The sequence below is a fragment of the Anopheles darlingi genome, chromosome 2 (genome assembly GCF_943734745.1).
Source record: "Anopheles darlingi chromosome 2, idAnoDarlMG_H_01, whole genome shotgun sequence".
NCBI classification, from domain to species: domain Eukaryota; kingdom Metazoa; phylum Arthropoda; class Insecta; order Diptera; family Culicidae; genus Anopheles; species Anopheles darlingi.
In genome coordinates, this window is record NC_064874.1 from 14,448,799 (window position 1) to 14,461,771 (window position 12,973).

The following is a 12,973-nucleotide window of genomic DNA, read 5'->3' on the forward strand; positions in this document are numbered from 1 at the left end:
AAGCAGGGAACGCGACGGTAGCTTCTATCCGGGATAGAGAGACAGGTTGTTTGAATAAATGATCCGTTTGCTGCGCAAATTACGGGATACATCCGGGGCACACTACTCTACCGAAGTGAGTTCCGTTAGAGTGATGGCATTCCAGCAAAAGGCTTGTACTCATTGCTGATGCTACGTCAAGTTGAGCTTTTTGTGTTCAAACTGCTCTTTTCATGATATGTTAGTGTAGAAAATTAAGGCAGATGTCGTGATTTCTCTAACGATTCGAGAGCAGGTGGGTTTCTCTTGGAGTGTGTCGTCCGGAATTGGCATACGCATGCGAATATCGCGAAAACATGGCGAAGGAGCTTTATTAGCGGTTTGCACCTGCGTGTGGTACCCAACGAATGCGTGCGTTTCATGTCAGCCATTTGTGTGGTAGTAGGATCTTCTCTGTTGAAAATAATAACAAATCGCAATTATTGACCATTAAATTGCCAAGTATCTCTCCAGACAAGTGGTCAAGCATCCTCCTTCTGTAAATCTCTTCAAACCTGTGTTGGTTCAACAAAATATGAAATCATGTTTCGTTACTTATCGAGCTCCTGAGGCTGTGTGCCGGGACTGGCTGGCTATCTGTGTGGTATTTCGCGAACACACAACAACAGACAATGTCCCTGGATAAAAGTAGCTCACAAAGTAATCAAATATAGCTATAAAAACTGGATGATGTGGTCAATTTATAAGCTATAGGTGCTAATCCGTCTTAGCGTCGTACAATGATGATGCTTTCGCTTAATAAAAAAAACAAACAAAACAAAACCAACACCAACCGGCCAAAAGCTGCGCTTGGCAAATTAATTCCCATCCCATTCCATCTCATCCCGGAAGGGGGGAAGTGCGGCTTATGGTGTCTGTCTCTTTTGCGGTGCACTAGTTTTTGTTGTAACTCGATTGCTGCCCCCTCCATCTGGTTAGGGGGAAGTAGAGATTAAAGCACTTCATTTTAGCACTTTTTCCCCATTTACCGGCTCTCTACCTCAAATCCGGTTGCATCGGATTAAACCAAAGGGGGGAAACCTTTCGTTCTAAAACGTTTTTAATTGTCGTGGTTCCCTTTTTGGTTAACTGAAGTCACACAATCCACCGATGGGAGGGAGGATCTTGTGAATTGTGTGAAGAAGAAGCGTGGTACCCGTTGGATGAACTTTTGGGTGGTTTCTGGTCGGCAAAACTTCGACTCTGAATGACGCAATTTGGTAGAATTGATGAAACACCGGTTGGAAGTGTAGCATTCTTACTGCGAAGCGAATGGTTGAGCGTTATATTTAACTTTTTGGAGTTGGGCTAAGTTAGCACCACCTCGCTCATTAGATTCATTTGTGCCGGAAGGTCCCAGTGTGACAATTGCTGTAATTAGTAAGTTTTCGGAAGGTTACCTTCACGAGAGTCCATCTGGTAAAGCAAGCTTACTGATATTCGGAATACGGTCAAGAGATTCTATAGCTGCTACGAACTGGTTTCATATTTAGACAGAGCATTAAGATCAAAATGGACTCAAGAACTCGAACGAAGACAGGGCAGAGGACAGCAACTGGAAAGTGCATCAAAAGTTGCCCGGCGTAAATCACTCTTAAATTAGTGCGCAAAACTGTCCATCTAGCAACGTGATCATTTCGCTGTCGTCCACTGCCACTGTTGTCGCATATTCATCTCCGCCGGGAGAACGTCCTGTGGGGCAGCAGAACACCCCAACTGCCACCGCCGCCATGCTAAACTGTGCTGCGACGCGAAATTGCTATAATTTATTACTTCCGCCGAGCGAGATGCGCACACCACATTCTCCATTGCTACTGTCGGCGGTAATGTCGGTGACATAAAAGTACCGAAAACGAAAATATAATAATAATGCGGGAGCCAATTAAGGACGACCGACTTGTAGAATTCATCAGTTGTTTGGTGTGTGTCATCAAAGCGATGAAGAAAGAGAGAGAGAGAAAGAATGAGTTTAAGTTGGATTTTCATAAAATATATGTAAATATTGAAATATTTCGCTTCTCTTGCTGTTCGCCGTTTGTCTAAAATTCCGTTTCGTATTGCTCAAGCCTGTTTCTTCCTCTAGAGCTTCTATTTACGGTTCTAGACGCATCGTTCAGTACACAAGTGCTAGAAATTGCTACAAGAATCGATGGAGCTCAGCTGGAGAGATTGGGGTTGCGCGTTTCAATAGCCAACCCCCAAAACCATAGGAGAGCGTCATCCGGAACGTCAGCCAAACCTCCACGCGTTCATCCGTCCGCGTTGTAAATAATGTTTTGATAGCTTATAATGATGAGCGCATAACAACAACACTGGCAACCGAAGAGAGTACACGTAGTGTAAGCAACATCAGTCAGTAGCCCCCCAAAAAAACACCCGCCCCGACGTCCTCCTGCATCTACTCCCATCACGAAGTGTGCACCGTGGCGTGACTGAGGCACATGGGGTGTTTGTAGTGTTGTGTAGTGCTACTATGGTTTGTGCTCTCTGTATGTTGCCGAAAAAAAAACTCTACAAACGACCACCACTACTACCCACTGGACATACACCACCCGTTTTATGTTCGTGATCACTACACCACCACCGCGTGGGGTGACGTTGGTGTGAGGTTGGTTATGATGTGCTGTGCCAGCACAATGCGCGCGTGCATGCGTCCGGAAGTGCCTCGATCTCGCAATATGACGCCGCCGTGGTGGCCCTCTCGCGCCCGCCCTTCCACCGGTTCAATTGAGCTTGATGCAACATTATGCTGCTGACCCTTTTTTGGGGAGGAAGGGCAATATTGTGTTTAAACACCGGGAGCATGGTTAGTGTTACATCGTACCCCCTCCACACACACACACACACACACACACACACACACACACACACACACACACACACACACACACATACACTAGCATTTCATCTCATAGTTCTGCTCGTCAGCTCGCGGTTTCATCCAACAAACACAGCGGGAATCGCGAATGGCTCATCGTGCGAGCATCGTGGCCCATGAGAGATGAGAAAGCTCTGCAAAGAGGGAAGGCAAGAAGGAGCGGGGGAGAGTGTGTTGTTATAATTTTTACTTTTCGCGACCCACATTCCGCCCATCAAGCGGGGCACACCTACAGCAATCGCTCAGAGTGTGGTGGAGTGTACATTTCCTTCCTGCTGCCTGCCCCGAGAAGGTGGTGGGTTCATGTTGATGTTCCGCCTGCAATCGAACGCATGTAACCTCCCCCAAACGTGTGTGTGGAACCGCCGTCCATCGACGCCATTACGACGCCGTTCGACGCTAATAAATATTAGAAATTGAAAACAGCATTGCCCCTACCGAGGGGCAAACACATACGAACGGTGGTGGTGGTGTGGTGATCATCCAACAGTTGTTTGCTCAAAGCGATTGTATTTGGAAAATTTGGAAATTGTTTTCCGTTGCTTGATTGTGTGTATGTATGGCTGGTCGGTTTGTTTGGAGTTTTTTTGTACGGATAAACAAACAGTGGAAACTGCTAACTATGTTCTTACTTAAACTGAATCTAATTCGATTATTCCCCTTTTTCCATTTCAGTTCAAAATCCAGTTCGATGATTCGCTCACGTCGACGTACGAGTACCCTTCGGAGACGTCACTGCTCGAGACGAACGGTTTTGATGACGCGGACAGTGGTCCGGAGAGTGCCGGTGCTGGTACCTTCACCTCCGACAACGGACTCCTTTCGCACAGCAACAAACTTCTTTCATCGGTGCCACTCGGTAAGTTCCGCGGTCAGTCAGGTCTCCTTCCCCACCCATTGAGGCCACTACCTATCCTCCTTCATTCGATCGCCATTTCGCTTGATACACTGTGCCCCAGTGTCACTCCATGCATTATCATTTACGTTCAGAACCATAATGTCCGTAGTTCGTTTCGTAAAACCAAAAATTTTGTTTTTTCTTCCTTCATTCCTCTCTCTCTCTTTCTCCCGCTCCATGACTACTTGCCCTGCTTGCCACTTCCGTCCAATTTCCCGTCCTTTCTGTAGACTTCAATTTGGCACACAACCGCACGCTCGTACACACCTTTGGTTCCTCCACCAAGTATGATATCCTGTAGTAGGTAGTGTACATGCTGAGTAGAGTATGGCTGAGTAAAAAATGAGTTTAGAGGTGCGCAGCGCTGTGTCCGTGGCTTGGAACTGAAGCCAGTGTTTAGAGTAACAACAACTGCAACAGCACCACCATCAGCTACAAAATCGGTTAATCGTTTCGTTCTTGCTGCTAAACGGTCTCATTATGCCGGCCTGCCCTCTGCTCCTCGATCACGTGGTGGCTGTCGTTCGGCGCCCTTCTTTTGCCCTAAACGCATGCACCAAACCATCAAACACACAAACGCGTGCGCGCGCGCGCTCGCGCGTCTCTATCACTCTGTCCTTCCATCCCGCTAGACCTAAACTCCGGGATACCTTCGTGATTCGGTAAGCACGTAATTTCTTATCCTTTCTTTCTCTTACTCTCTATTTGTAAATGCTTCTTTTTTAATGTTTATAACACTGAGAAACTTTAACATGCTCTCTCTCTCGCTGTCTCTTCACCAAACGATTGGCTCCCAATGATGCATTGTCAGCAAAGAATTAGACTAACATTTTCTTCCTGATATTTATTCTACCGGGATGGACTTCCGGTGAATGCTAATGCGCTTGCACGTGTTGGCAGACATGAACATGATGCAGTTTTGTGTTTACGTCGATAGGCAGATGAACGGATCTTATGGGTTTACATTTGTACTGGAACATATGTTCATAGACAAGCATGTTAGATGTTGTAGATTCGTGTATTTTACGACCAATTTCAAAACAAAGCGGTTTTCTTACGACATGATTCCAGTTCAAGCGCTTCCTGCTCTCAAGCAGAACTACAAAATCCAGTATCTCAGGTGACAACTGCGCTATAACTGGTTTTTTGCTAGTACGAACAATTCCTCTAATTCAGCCGGTTCAGGATAAGATCGATGCATTGTGCGAATCAGCATCTCCTGGTTACACAATTCGATTTCTATCGATGCCATTCGATACCACGGAACGGAAGGCGTGCTATTCGAGCGAAACCAGAATGCCTTTGCCTATTGTGTTGACTATTGCATCAACTGCAATTTGATCCGAAACCGTATGATTGCGTTGCAATCCACTACCGAACTGTACTAGCGAGTAATAAAAAGACGGACGTCGGTTTGTGGCTTTGCTGCTGCTGCCGCTGCAGCTGCCGCGTGAAGGGAAGTTCAATAGCAGTGGCACGTTGTTTGGTGGTCGTTCGGGCGGTGGTGTCATAACGATGCTATCTTAAGATGATTACATTTTAATGTTCCTTTTTATGGGCAATTTTGAAAACGAGATTATAGATGAATGGGCCGACACCACTGGTGTGTCGTTGGCTTCTCCAGGAGTGGATGAGCTGGTGCAGAGAAAGTGCTGTTGGGGCACTTCATTTGATTTTGGTTAACTGTGTCTGATGATACAGTAACAGGTTTGAAAAAAAATCATTTTTTATTATTCCTTCTGGTGAAACCAAAATGACCATAAGTAGTCCATGTTGCTGCAGTATCTTTTGAGTGATTTATCATGAACAAGAATTGCATTCCTCGTGCATGATATTTTTTTCACTCGTCCCAGCCAAACAACTGCCAGAAAAGTCCATCTTGGTAGAAGGGTTATCAGTTCCACGCTACGCAATAGATGAAAAATCGGATTTTGATCGATGGGTTTTCCCTGATCTGCCTCTTTTCTGCGATCTTCACTTTCAATCGGTGGTGAAATAGCAGGTAGTAGACTCTACACCAGATTGTTAAAGGGGCCAAGGGCTATTGCGGGCTCTAGAAAGAGAAAACACCTTTTCCGTGAAGATTAGCACCGTTGGAGTCCGGGGACTAGGAATGCTTCTTCATAACTAATCCATTTTCGTCTTCGCGAACTGAGCAGAAAATGGGTTAATGTGAGCAAAAAGTGTTTTTGCATTGAAGCGCAGTGTTGTTTTTGAAAATTTTGCTAATAAAAAAACGCAAATCAAGAAATACTTGTGCGAGAATGGAAGTGAATTGGTTTCGCGAATCGTGGTAACTATAACTATAAGAAATATAATAAAATATAAAATCGAAACTCGTGCAGGGTTAGCAAAAGAAATTTAATCCACCATAGAAACAAGTTTTGTGTCCAATGCTTGCATCCGTCATCGGGCTCGACAATTAGTAGTAGACAGTTTTCACCGCCATTTGTGGCAAACTGCAGGCGCGGCTGCGTCCAAATATGCAACCAGATGGAATCACGTGTCTGAGATGAGCGCACACACACGGTCCGGCATTTTAATTGAGACTCCAAGTCGAAGTGAACTGACTTGTGGCCATGTGCCTCTGTATGCAGGCGCGCGCGGTCCGGAGCATGTTTCTCTTTCTCCTCCTATATTGGTCACTAATTTTCCCTTCGCGGCGCATCAACACTGCACGGCAGCAGGCACGCAAAGGAGAGTGGCGACCCAGACACAGGCCTCTACTCTACTGGCGAGCATATTTGTATTAGCCCTTGAGGCAGCCCAGTAGAGAAAATAGAATAAGGCTGGAAGTGAAACAGAGGTGGTGTGGAACATAGGCGCTACTGTGTGTATCGGCGCCTGGCGGCAAAACTATCGCTTTCCATTGCGTAGAGCCTCAGTTGAAGGGAAAATGGCAAATATCTCGGACCATCCATGACGTGATGACATTTGGAGACAGTTTAGTTTCATCAAGAGTAGATCACCTGATGAGCAAACGACTCTCACTCACTTGTACTACAGCTGAGCCTTTTGAGTTATCTTCGTAAAACAGCGATTGTGTGGCAAAAGAAATCATCCAACTGTCTAAAGTAATGAGTTAAAGGAGAGACCTCAACTCCTTCTCTTCATCACTACACTTGCAGCTATTGTTTTGGCAATGCTCGGCCAGCTGGAACCACAAACCACCCGCTGGCAGGTTGCTGTGGTGGCAGCGGGAACATGATTTATCGCATTATTGAGATTAATATTGATTCAATCGCACCTTCAACCGTTGGTTGTTCCAAAACCGGTACAAGCATGCGGGAACGGTTTCGCGGCTCTAACGGCGCACCCGAACCGAGTACGATGACCTCTACCGGTGAGGTGCGGTTCGTGTACATCTCTCGTGGCCGGGCGAAAGGTTCTAATCCGACTGCTTTGCCACTTGCCACATCAGGTGTTGGTTGTTGGGGAGAGAAAATGTGTTCACTGTGGAGCGCATCCCGAAGCGGGGTCGGCCTAGTTGTTCCGCTTGACCGCCCGTGAGCACCTCTACTTCAATCGTCTGGCCCAAAAACCGATCGAACCACTAGCGAACCTAGCTAGTCATGCGCCTAGTGGGGGGATTCGTGTGAAGGTGACAAAGAGCCACTTTCTTTTCGGTATACAAGGGGTGTTCCCTGATAATGGATTCCTTTAGCCTCATCTTTCCTTATCGTAGAATCGAGCTAGAGACTTAATTGTAGCCCCTCAGACACATCCATTAACATCACAATCTCGCGTTTGTGCTGGAATTCCTTCGCCGGGGGCCGCTCCACCGCTATGCCAGCAGTAGCTGCGCTTGACTCAGCCACGTAGTTGAAATAGTTGTCGAGCCAACAAGGGGCCAGCACGAGAAGAGAGCCGATTTCGTTCTTTTACTCATACCTGACCTCTTTCCCATACGCCGCGTGCTTTAGCTGGTGCGAAGCGCAAGAACCGTCAATCGGAGCCAAATCGGCAGCGGATCAGCAACAACACCTCCGGCACCAACGGCAGGACGCCGGTGGTGGTACAGCATCATCAGCGACACGGTGCGGTGCTAAAGCGTGTGCCAATCGGTGTCGGGGTGAAAGCCACGATGAATCCACCGATCCCGGAGTACCGGGGAGTGTTGGCACTACATTCCGCACCGTACGGGAATCACGTCGGGGGAATTTACTTTGCAAACCCATCGGTGGCCAGCGACGTCACGAGTAGTGGCACCACCAGCCGCACCAGCGTGGGTCCTCCTCCTAGGCTACTTGTGTTTTCACTTGAAACGGAGTCCGTTATCTAGAAGGAGATCATCTAGCATGCTCTGACGTGTCACCGAAATGTTTGTCCAAATATGTTTATTTTTTTAATTTTTTTCTTTTCGCTCTTTTGATGTTTCTTTCTGTTTTGACCTTAGTTGTATGGCCAGTTTCTAATGTATCTCCGTTTGTGTCATTGTAGGTTCTGCACCGTTCGCAAGTTACACTCCAGTAAAAGCCGCCATAGACACGTCCTTCGAGCTCGGCGTAACGCGCACGCCCTCACCATCGGCAGCCAGCACGGCCAGCAGTACCGGTTCCTCCTCGAATGGCAGCCACACTACGAGCAGCAACAGTAGTCATACCCACTCGGTGACATCAGCATCGACGGGGGCGGATTCTGCTCACCAACCGTCACTGTTCCAGCACATCATAGCGGCAACCAACGGGAACGGTTTCGGTCCGGGGCACCATCCACAGAAGCAACTCGATCGACCGAACAACAACAACAGTCTGCACAGCAATGGTCACAACGGGGACTCAGCGGGGATTGGGCCGCTGTTGCTCAACGGTGATACGGCCATACCCGACAGTACCGCTGGCGGTGGACTGCTGTGTGGTGGTACCGGTGAACCCGAAAGCATTCAGTACCTCAAACCGGCCTCGGATGAACAGACGGTCAACTGGAGCCAAGGAACCCGTGTGACGGATCTGTTGTTTTAGGGTCGACGAGAACCCCCATATTGTACAGAGTATATACCCGTAGCTATAGCAAGGCCATTGGGCCATCCTCGAGCCGGAAAACATCTAGAAACCCATTCCCTTCCACGTTACGTCGGGACGGCAGAGTTGCCACTGCTGCTTGCTTACGCAGGAGGAGGTTGGTTCTTCTTTTCAATTCCGTACGAAAGCACACCTCCTTTCGCAGCTGTGCTGTGGTGTTGTGTGGTAGTCAGGAGTGTTTTGTCGGTATTTTTAAATCTAACAATTGGTCATATGATGGGCATACGATAGCAAGGTTTGATTGAACGCAGATCTTTTGTTTTGCTTACGCCAGGCGGATTGTTCTCCCAGATATACTTACATTGAGCTATTACTCTTTAGTACTGATTGAAGATAGTGGTGTTTCTGAGGGTGATTGTTTGGAATTTTGCGATACATTATGTCCATCACACTATGCCACTCCCTGTTTCTCGAACACATTCGACATACATTAATGGTTCTGTTTAAAAATAACTATTGTGACTTACCCGCTGAATCGGATTGTCGTCCCGTTCAAGTCAATGCCGGCTTGATAGACATACATTCCTCAATATACATTCGACAGTCCTTGCTGAATGGAATTGTGGCTTCCATCAGCTGGCTACTACCCAGCATCAAACTCATCACGAAGGGAAGTACTTTTTCGACAGGACAGGTCTCGTCTTTTCTTTTATCGTTGATAACGTGGTGAGAAGAAGAGACGATAACAGAGAGTTTTATGGTAATATTGTGATTGAATTCCGGCGCTAGGCTGGCAAACTATTTAACAGAGAGAAAAGGCGAGTTCTAAACGACGACGGTGACGATGACGCTGGTGGTGTGCAGTAATCACACCGATCAGTACCGGTAGCACGAGAGTCAGCATATTGGGACACCGGTGTCCGATGTGCAAGGGAAGGGTGCAAGTAGAAAAGCAAGCAAACCCGTTGCTAATTATCATAACTCTTACGAATAACGCTATCATTATTATCGTAGATGGATGGATTGTATGCGCGACTGCAGATGAAGAAAGAAGCATTAGCAAGTAAGGTTTGTGTTTTTGTTCTTGTAAGGCAATTTGAATTGTATAGTGAACCAAGAGAATTTGGTAGATTCGGCAAGGCGCGGAAACAATTAGCGAGCATGTAAACGCTCGAGTCGAGATAAAGTAGAACACAAGTGAGGCCGAAATGTGTAGCGTAAACTGTGGTCCAAATGATGGTGATGGCGGTAGTTGGTTGCTGCTAGAGAGGAGTAGGTATCGGCGGCAACATGCAACCAATTTCATACTGCTTATCAACCACGGGGGGATTTCGTAGAAAGGTCATAGCTCCCTAGAACTGTTTTAGCCGGTGGCCGGTAATGTGGATCTACTGTGTTTGAATTTATCTGCTCGTATTAGCAGCTGGAGTAATAGGCGCTCTCCATCAATCAAGGAATAACTATTCGACGCGCTAGGAATTGGGAATGCGCGTGCACACTGAAAAGACATTTATTAAAGAAAAACGTAACAAAAACCGAAAGGGATTATCCATCGATTTAAAAGGTAAACTCTGTAGTCTGCCGCCTGGTTGGGCGAATATATGCTATACATGCGCGCGTTTCCATTTGTATTGTGATTGTGCTTAGGACGTTTTGCAAACATTTTTAAGTAGCTGGCTAAAAAGAGGGAGCAAAAGAGCGATAGAGAGAGAAAACGAAAGAGTGAAGCGTGCGTGTCGCACCGAACATGGAACTGCCCAAATTGTGCCCACAAGCTAGCACAAGCTGCTGGCCCACAGCCCAAGAGAAGGAATAGTGCCAGCAGTGCCGAGAAAGTAGTATCGCCAAATTCTAAAAGGCCTTATCGTCGGCTTCCAGATTGCTTCCTTAGCAAGGTTGTGGTCCGGTGTTTTGTTGTCGGGCTTATCCTCACAATCTACTTATCTCTAACTGCTCCATGACTTTGGTCCCGTTTTTGCTACGTAGAGTGTGTGTGTTTGTTCCCATCTCTGATTCCATCTTCCTTAGTGATAGTGGCGATGTGCCCCATCGGGGAGAAGCTCGCCTGGTAGTATCCCTTTTACGAGGCGTCCCTGGGACGAGCAGCAGTTGGTTCTAGTTTCACCTCGAGTTTTCCAAGCCCGCGTTCATTGCGTATTTTTTATACATATACATGCATATAAACCGTATACAGAATAAATCTATCGACAGAAAGTCTTAATGCATTTTATGCAAACAGTGTATTTGGTCTGGAAACGCCGATAGTGGTTGTCTGATCACTTTTTTATGAGGATAATAGGATCTCTGCAATGTTTGACACTGACCTGACAGTGAAGCTGTTTCTTTAAGGATAAATAGATTTTAGACTCGCTATAGACATCGCACAGAAAAAGCTAAATTTTATTGAGAAAACTACACAGAACTCATCGAGGAGATTGTCCCCATAAAGGCCATCTTATGCTTAGAACTCTCGCTCATCTTACAACCAAAATCAATAATCGTCTCCCATCGGTTTGATGAGCATCTTTTGCATTATATGCTGCAGCTCTTGGTTCTGTTTGCGCAGAAAGCTACACTCCTCATCAAGCGTTTGCCGCTCGCGAAGAACCTACGAAGAAATCAAATTTATTGTAGAAAGTATCATCCACATCCGCGCAGGATCAGGCACACTTACTTGAAGATACTTGCTCAAGCTTTCTTCCATTGTGTTCCACATCTTGATTTGGGTCGGCAAAAAGATGTTCTTGAAGGAGTCCCAAAACTTGCGCGTGTCGGTAAGGGTTGGTTTTGTGTCCGGTTTTGGTTCGCCCGCCGAGTGAACGCTAGGAAAGAAACAACAAAGTGTAAAGAGAAGTTACAGAGCAACACGTGTGCTACGTAATTCGTATATGAGTTTTACGTTTCATCATCGTCCTGATAGAACATCTTCAGTGCTAGTAGATCCCGCGACGTTGTCAGTGCCCTATTGCCCAGCTCCGTATCCTCCTTTTCAGTCTGGGACGCCTACAAAAGGAAATATTGTGTGTGTGTGACCGTTCATCGTTCAATATCCGAAAACATACCTCCCCCGAGCTAGTACCCTCTTCGTCGTACGGTAGCTTATGTGCTGCCTGTTGCGTTGATTGCAGACCACGGATACCGTCAATGCTGTGGATGCCGAGGGCGTTCAGTACATTGTCCAAGCAGATGAGCGTCAGTCCGCAGCTATCCAGTTGCTGTTCCTGTAAGGTCGTATCTAGCTTTTTGTCATTCAAAAAGCGCGTTTGTTTCAGCAGCGACTCGAGCATAGGAAAATCGTTCGATGGTTCGTCCTTTCCACTTGTAAGGCTGCGTTTTGCTAAAAAAAAAAGTCAGGATTATTGCCTTTAACGAAATTCTCCACCACTTCTTATCCTTTAGATTCTCATACTTCTTGCTGTACTAGGGAGTTTCGGAGTGCACAATGGATCATACTGCAGCAACACTTCAGAGATGAGGCTCAAATTGTTCACCCACTTTCGGTTGAGATGCTGTTCGACCAGGATCTTATCGATCGCTGAAATACTCTGGATGATCTCGAAGCATTCATCCCGGTTCATATTCCAAATGGAGCGCACCTTCAAAGGGATAAAATTGTTTGCATGAGCCGTATTTAAGGCGCGATCTTCCTCCGATCCCCGCCCAGCACATACCCTCTTATCGTAGGCCTTCTTGGAACATTCAAGTTTACTGTGAATATGCTCGACGCTATGGTGAAGCTTCTCGATCATTTTAGCCATCTTTTCCGTCTCGATATAGTAGGTGCTCTTAGTGTCGCGCAGTTTGTTACGCAGCGTGAAGATAGTTTCGTGCAGTTTCGCCAGCCGACGTTTCTGGGCATTCTTGACCATCAAATTTTCATCCTCCCGTTTCTTCAGAACCTGAAAACTGTAGTCCAGCTTCTCCGAGTTGAGCGTTGTGTTCGTCTTGATCTTCTGTAACTCGATCGCGAGCGCCTGAGTGTCCTTGTCGAGCTTGATTCTTGTAGCGCGCGTCGTTTCCACATAGTCTAGCTCGATTTGCTCAATCTCCGTCAGATTGGCAAGCAGCTATTACAAAAGAATTGGTTTTAATGATTGACGATTAGCACTGGCCATGGATCAATCTCTTACCCGCTCCTTCTTTTGCTTAACTTTGATGCGCTCGTTGGTGGCTCGCTTCGCGTACACGTCGTTCCAGTTGAAATTGGCAGCATTTTGC

General features: G+C 46.6%; 2 protein-coding genes across 5 annotated transcripts in view; one reads left to right on the forward strand and one right to left on the reverse strand.

Annotated features, from left to right (window-relative positions):
• The window catches only part of LOC125950861 (zinc finger protein jing homolog), a 58,728-nt gene extending 47,471 nt beyond the window's left edge, over nucleotides 1-11,257 (forward strand). For 3 of the 4 annotated variants that reach the window (XM_049679220.1, XM_049679219.1, XM_049679221.1), the window contains 2 exons: nucleotides 3,572-3,755; nucleotides 8,235-11,257. In XM_049679220.1, coding sequence (XP_049535177.1) covers nucleotides 3,572-3,755; nucleotides 8,235-8,755 — 705 coding nt within the window. In that variant the 3' untranslated portion in view covers nucleotides 8,756-11,257. Of the gene's footprint in view, nucleotides 1-3,571; nucleotides 3,756-4,024; nucleotides 4,457-8,234 lie in introns of all 4 variants that reach the window. The other variant, XR_007468759.1, reaches the window with a different exon arrangement.
• Nucleotides 11,247-12,973, reverse strand: part of LOC125951697 (dynein regulatory complex protein 1 homolog) — a 2,614-nt gene continuing 887 nt past the window's right edge. The window contains exons 4-10 of the mRNA XM_049680676.1: nucleotides 12,886-12,973; nucleotides 12,427-12,822; nucleotides 12,165-12,351; nucleotides 11,818-12,092; nucleotides 11,655-11,758; nucleotides 11,430-11,577; nucleotides 11,247-11,363 (exon numbers count right to left, since the gene is read on the reverse strand). The exon at nucleotides 12,886-12,973 is cut by the window's right edge and continues 22 nt beyond it. Coding sequence (XP_049536633.1) covers nucleotides 11,247-11,363; nucleotides 11,430-11,577; nucleotides 11,655-11,758; nucleotides 11,818-12,092; nucleotides 12,165-12,351; nucleotides 12,427-12,822; nucleotides 12,886-12,973 — 1,315 coding nt within the window. The remainder of the gene's footprint in view (nucleotides 11,364-11,429; nucleotides 11,578-11,654; nucleotides 11,759-11,817; nucleotides 12,093-12,164; nucleotides 12,352-12,426; nucleotides 12,823-12,885) is intronic.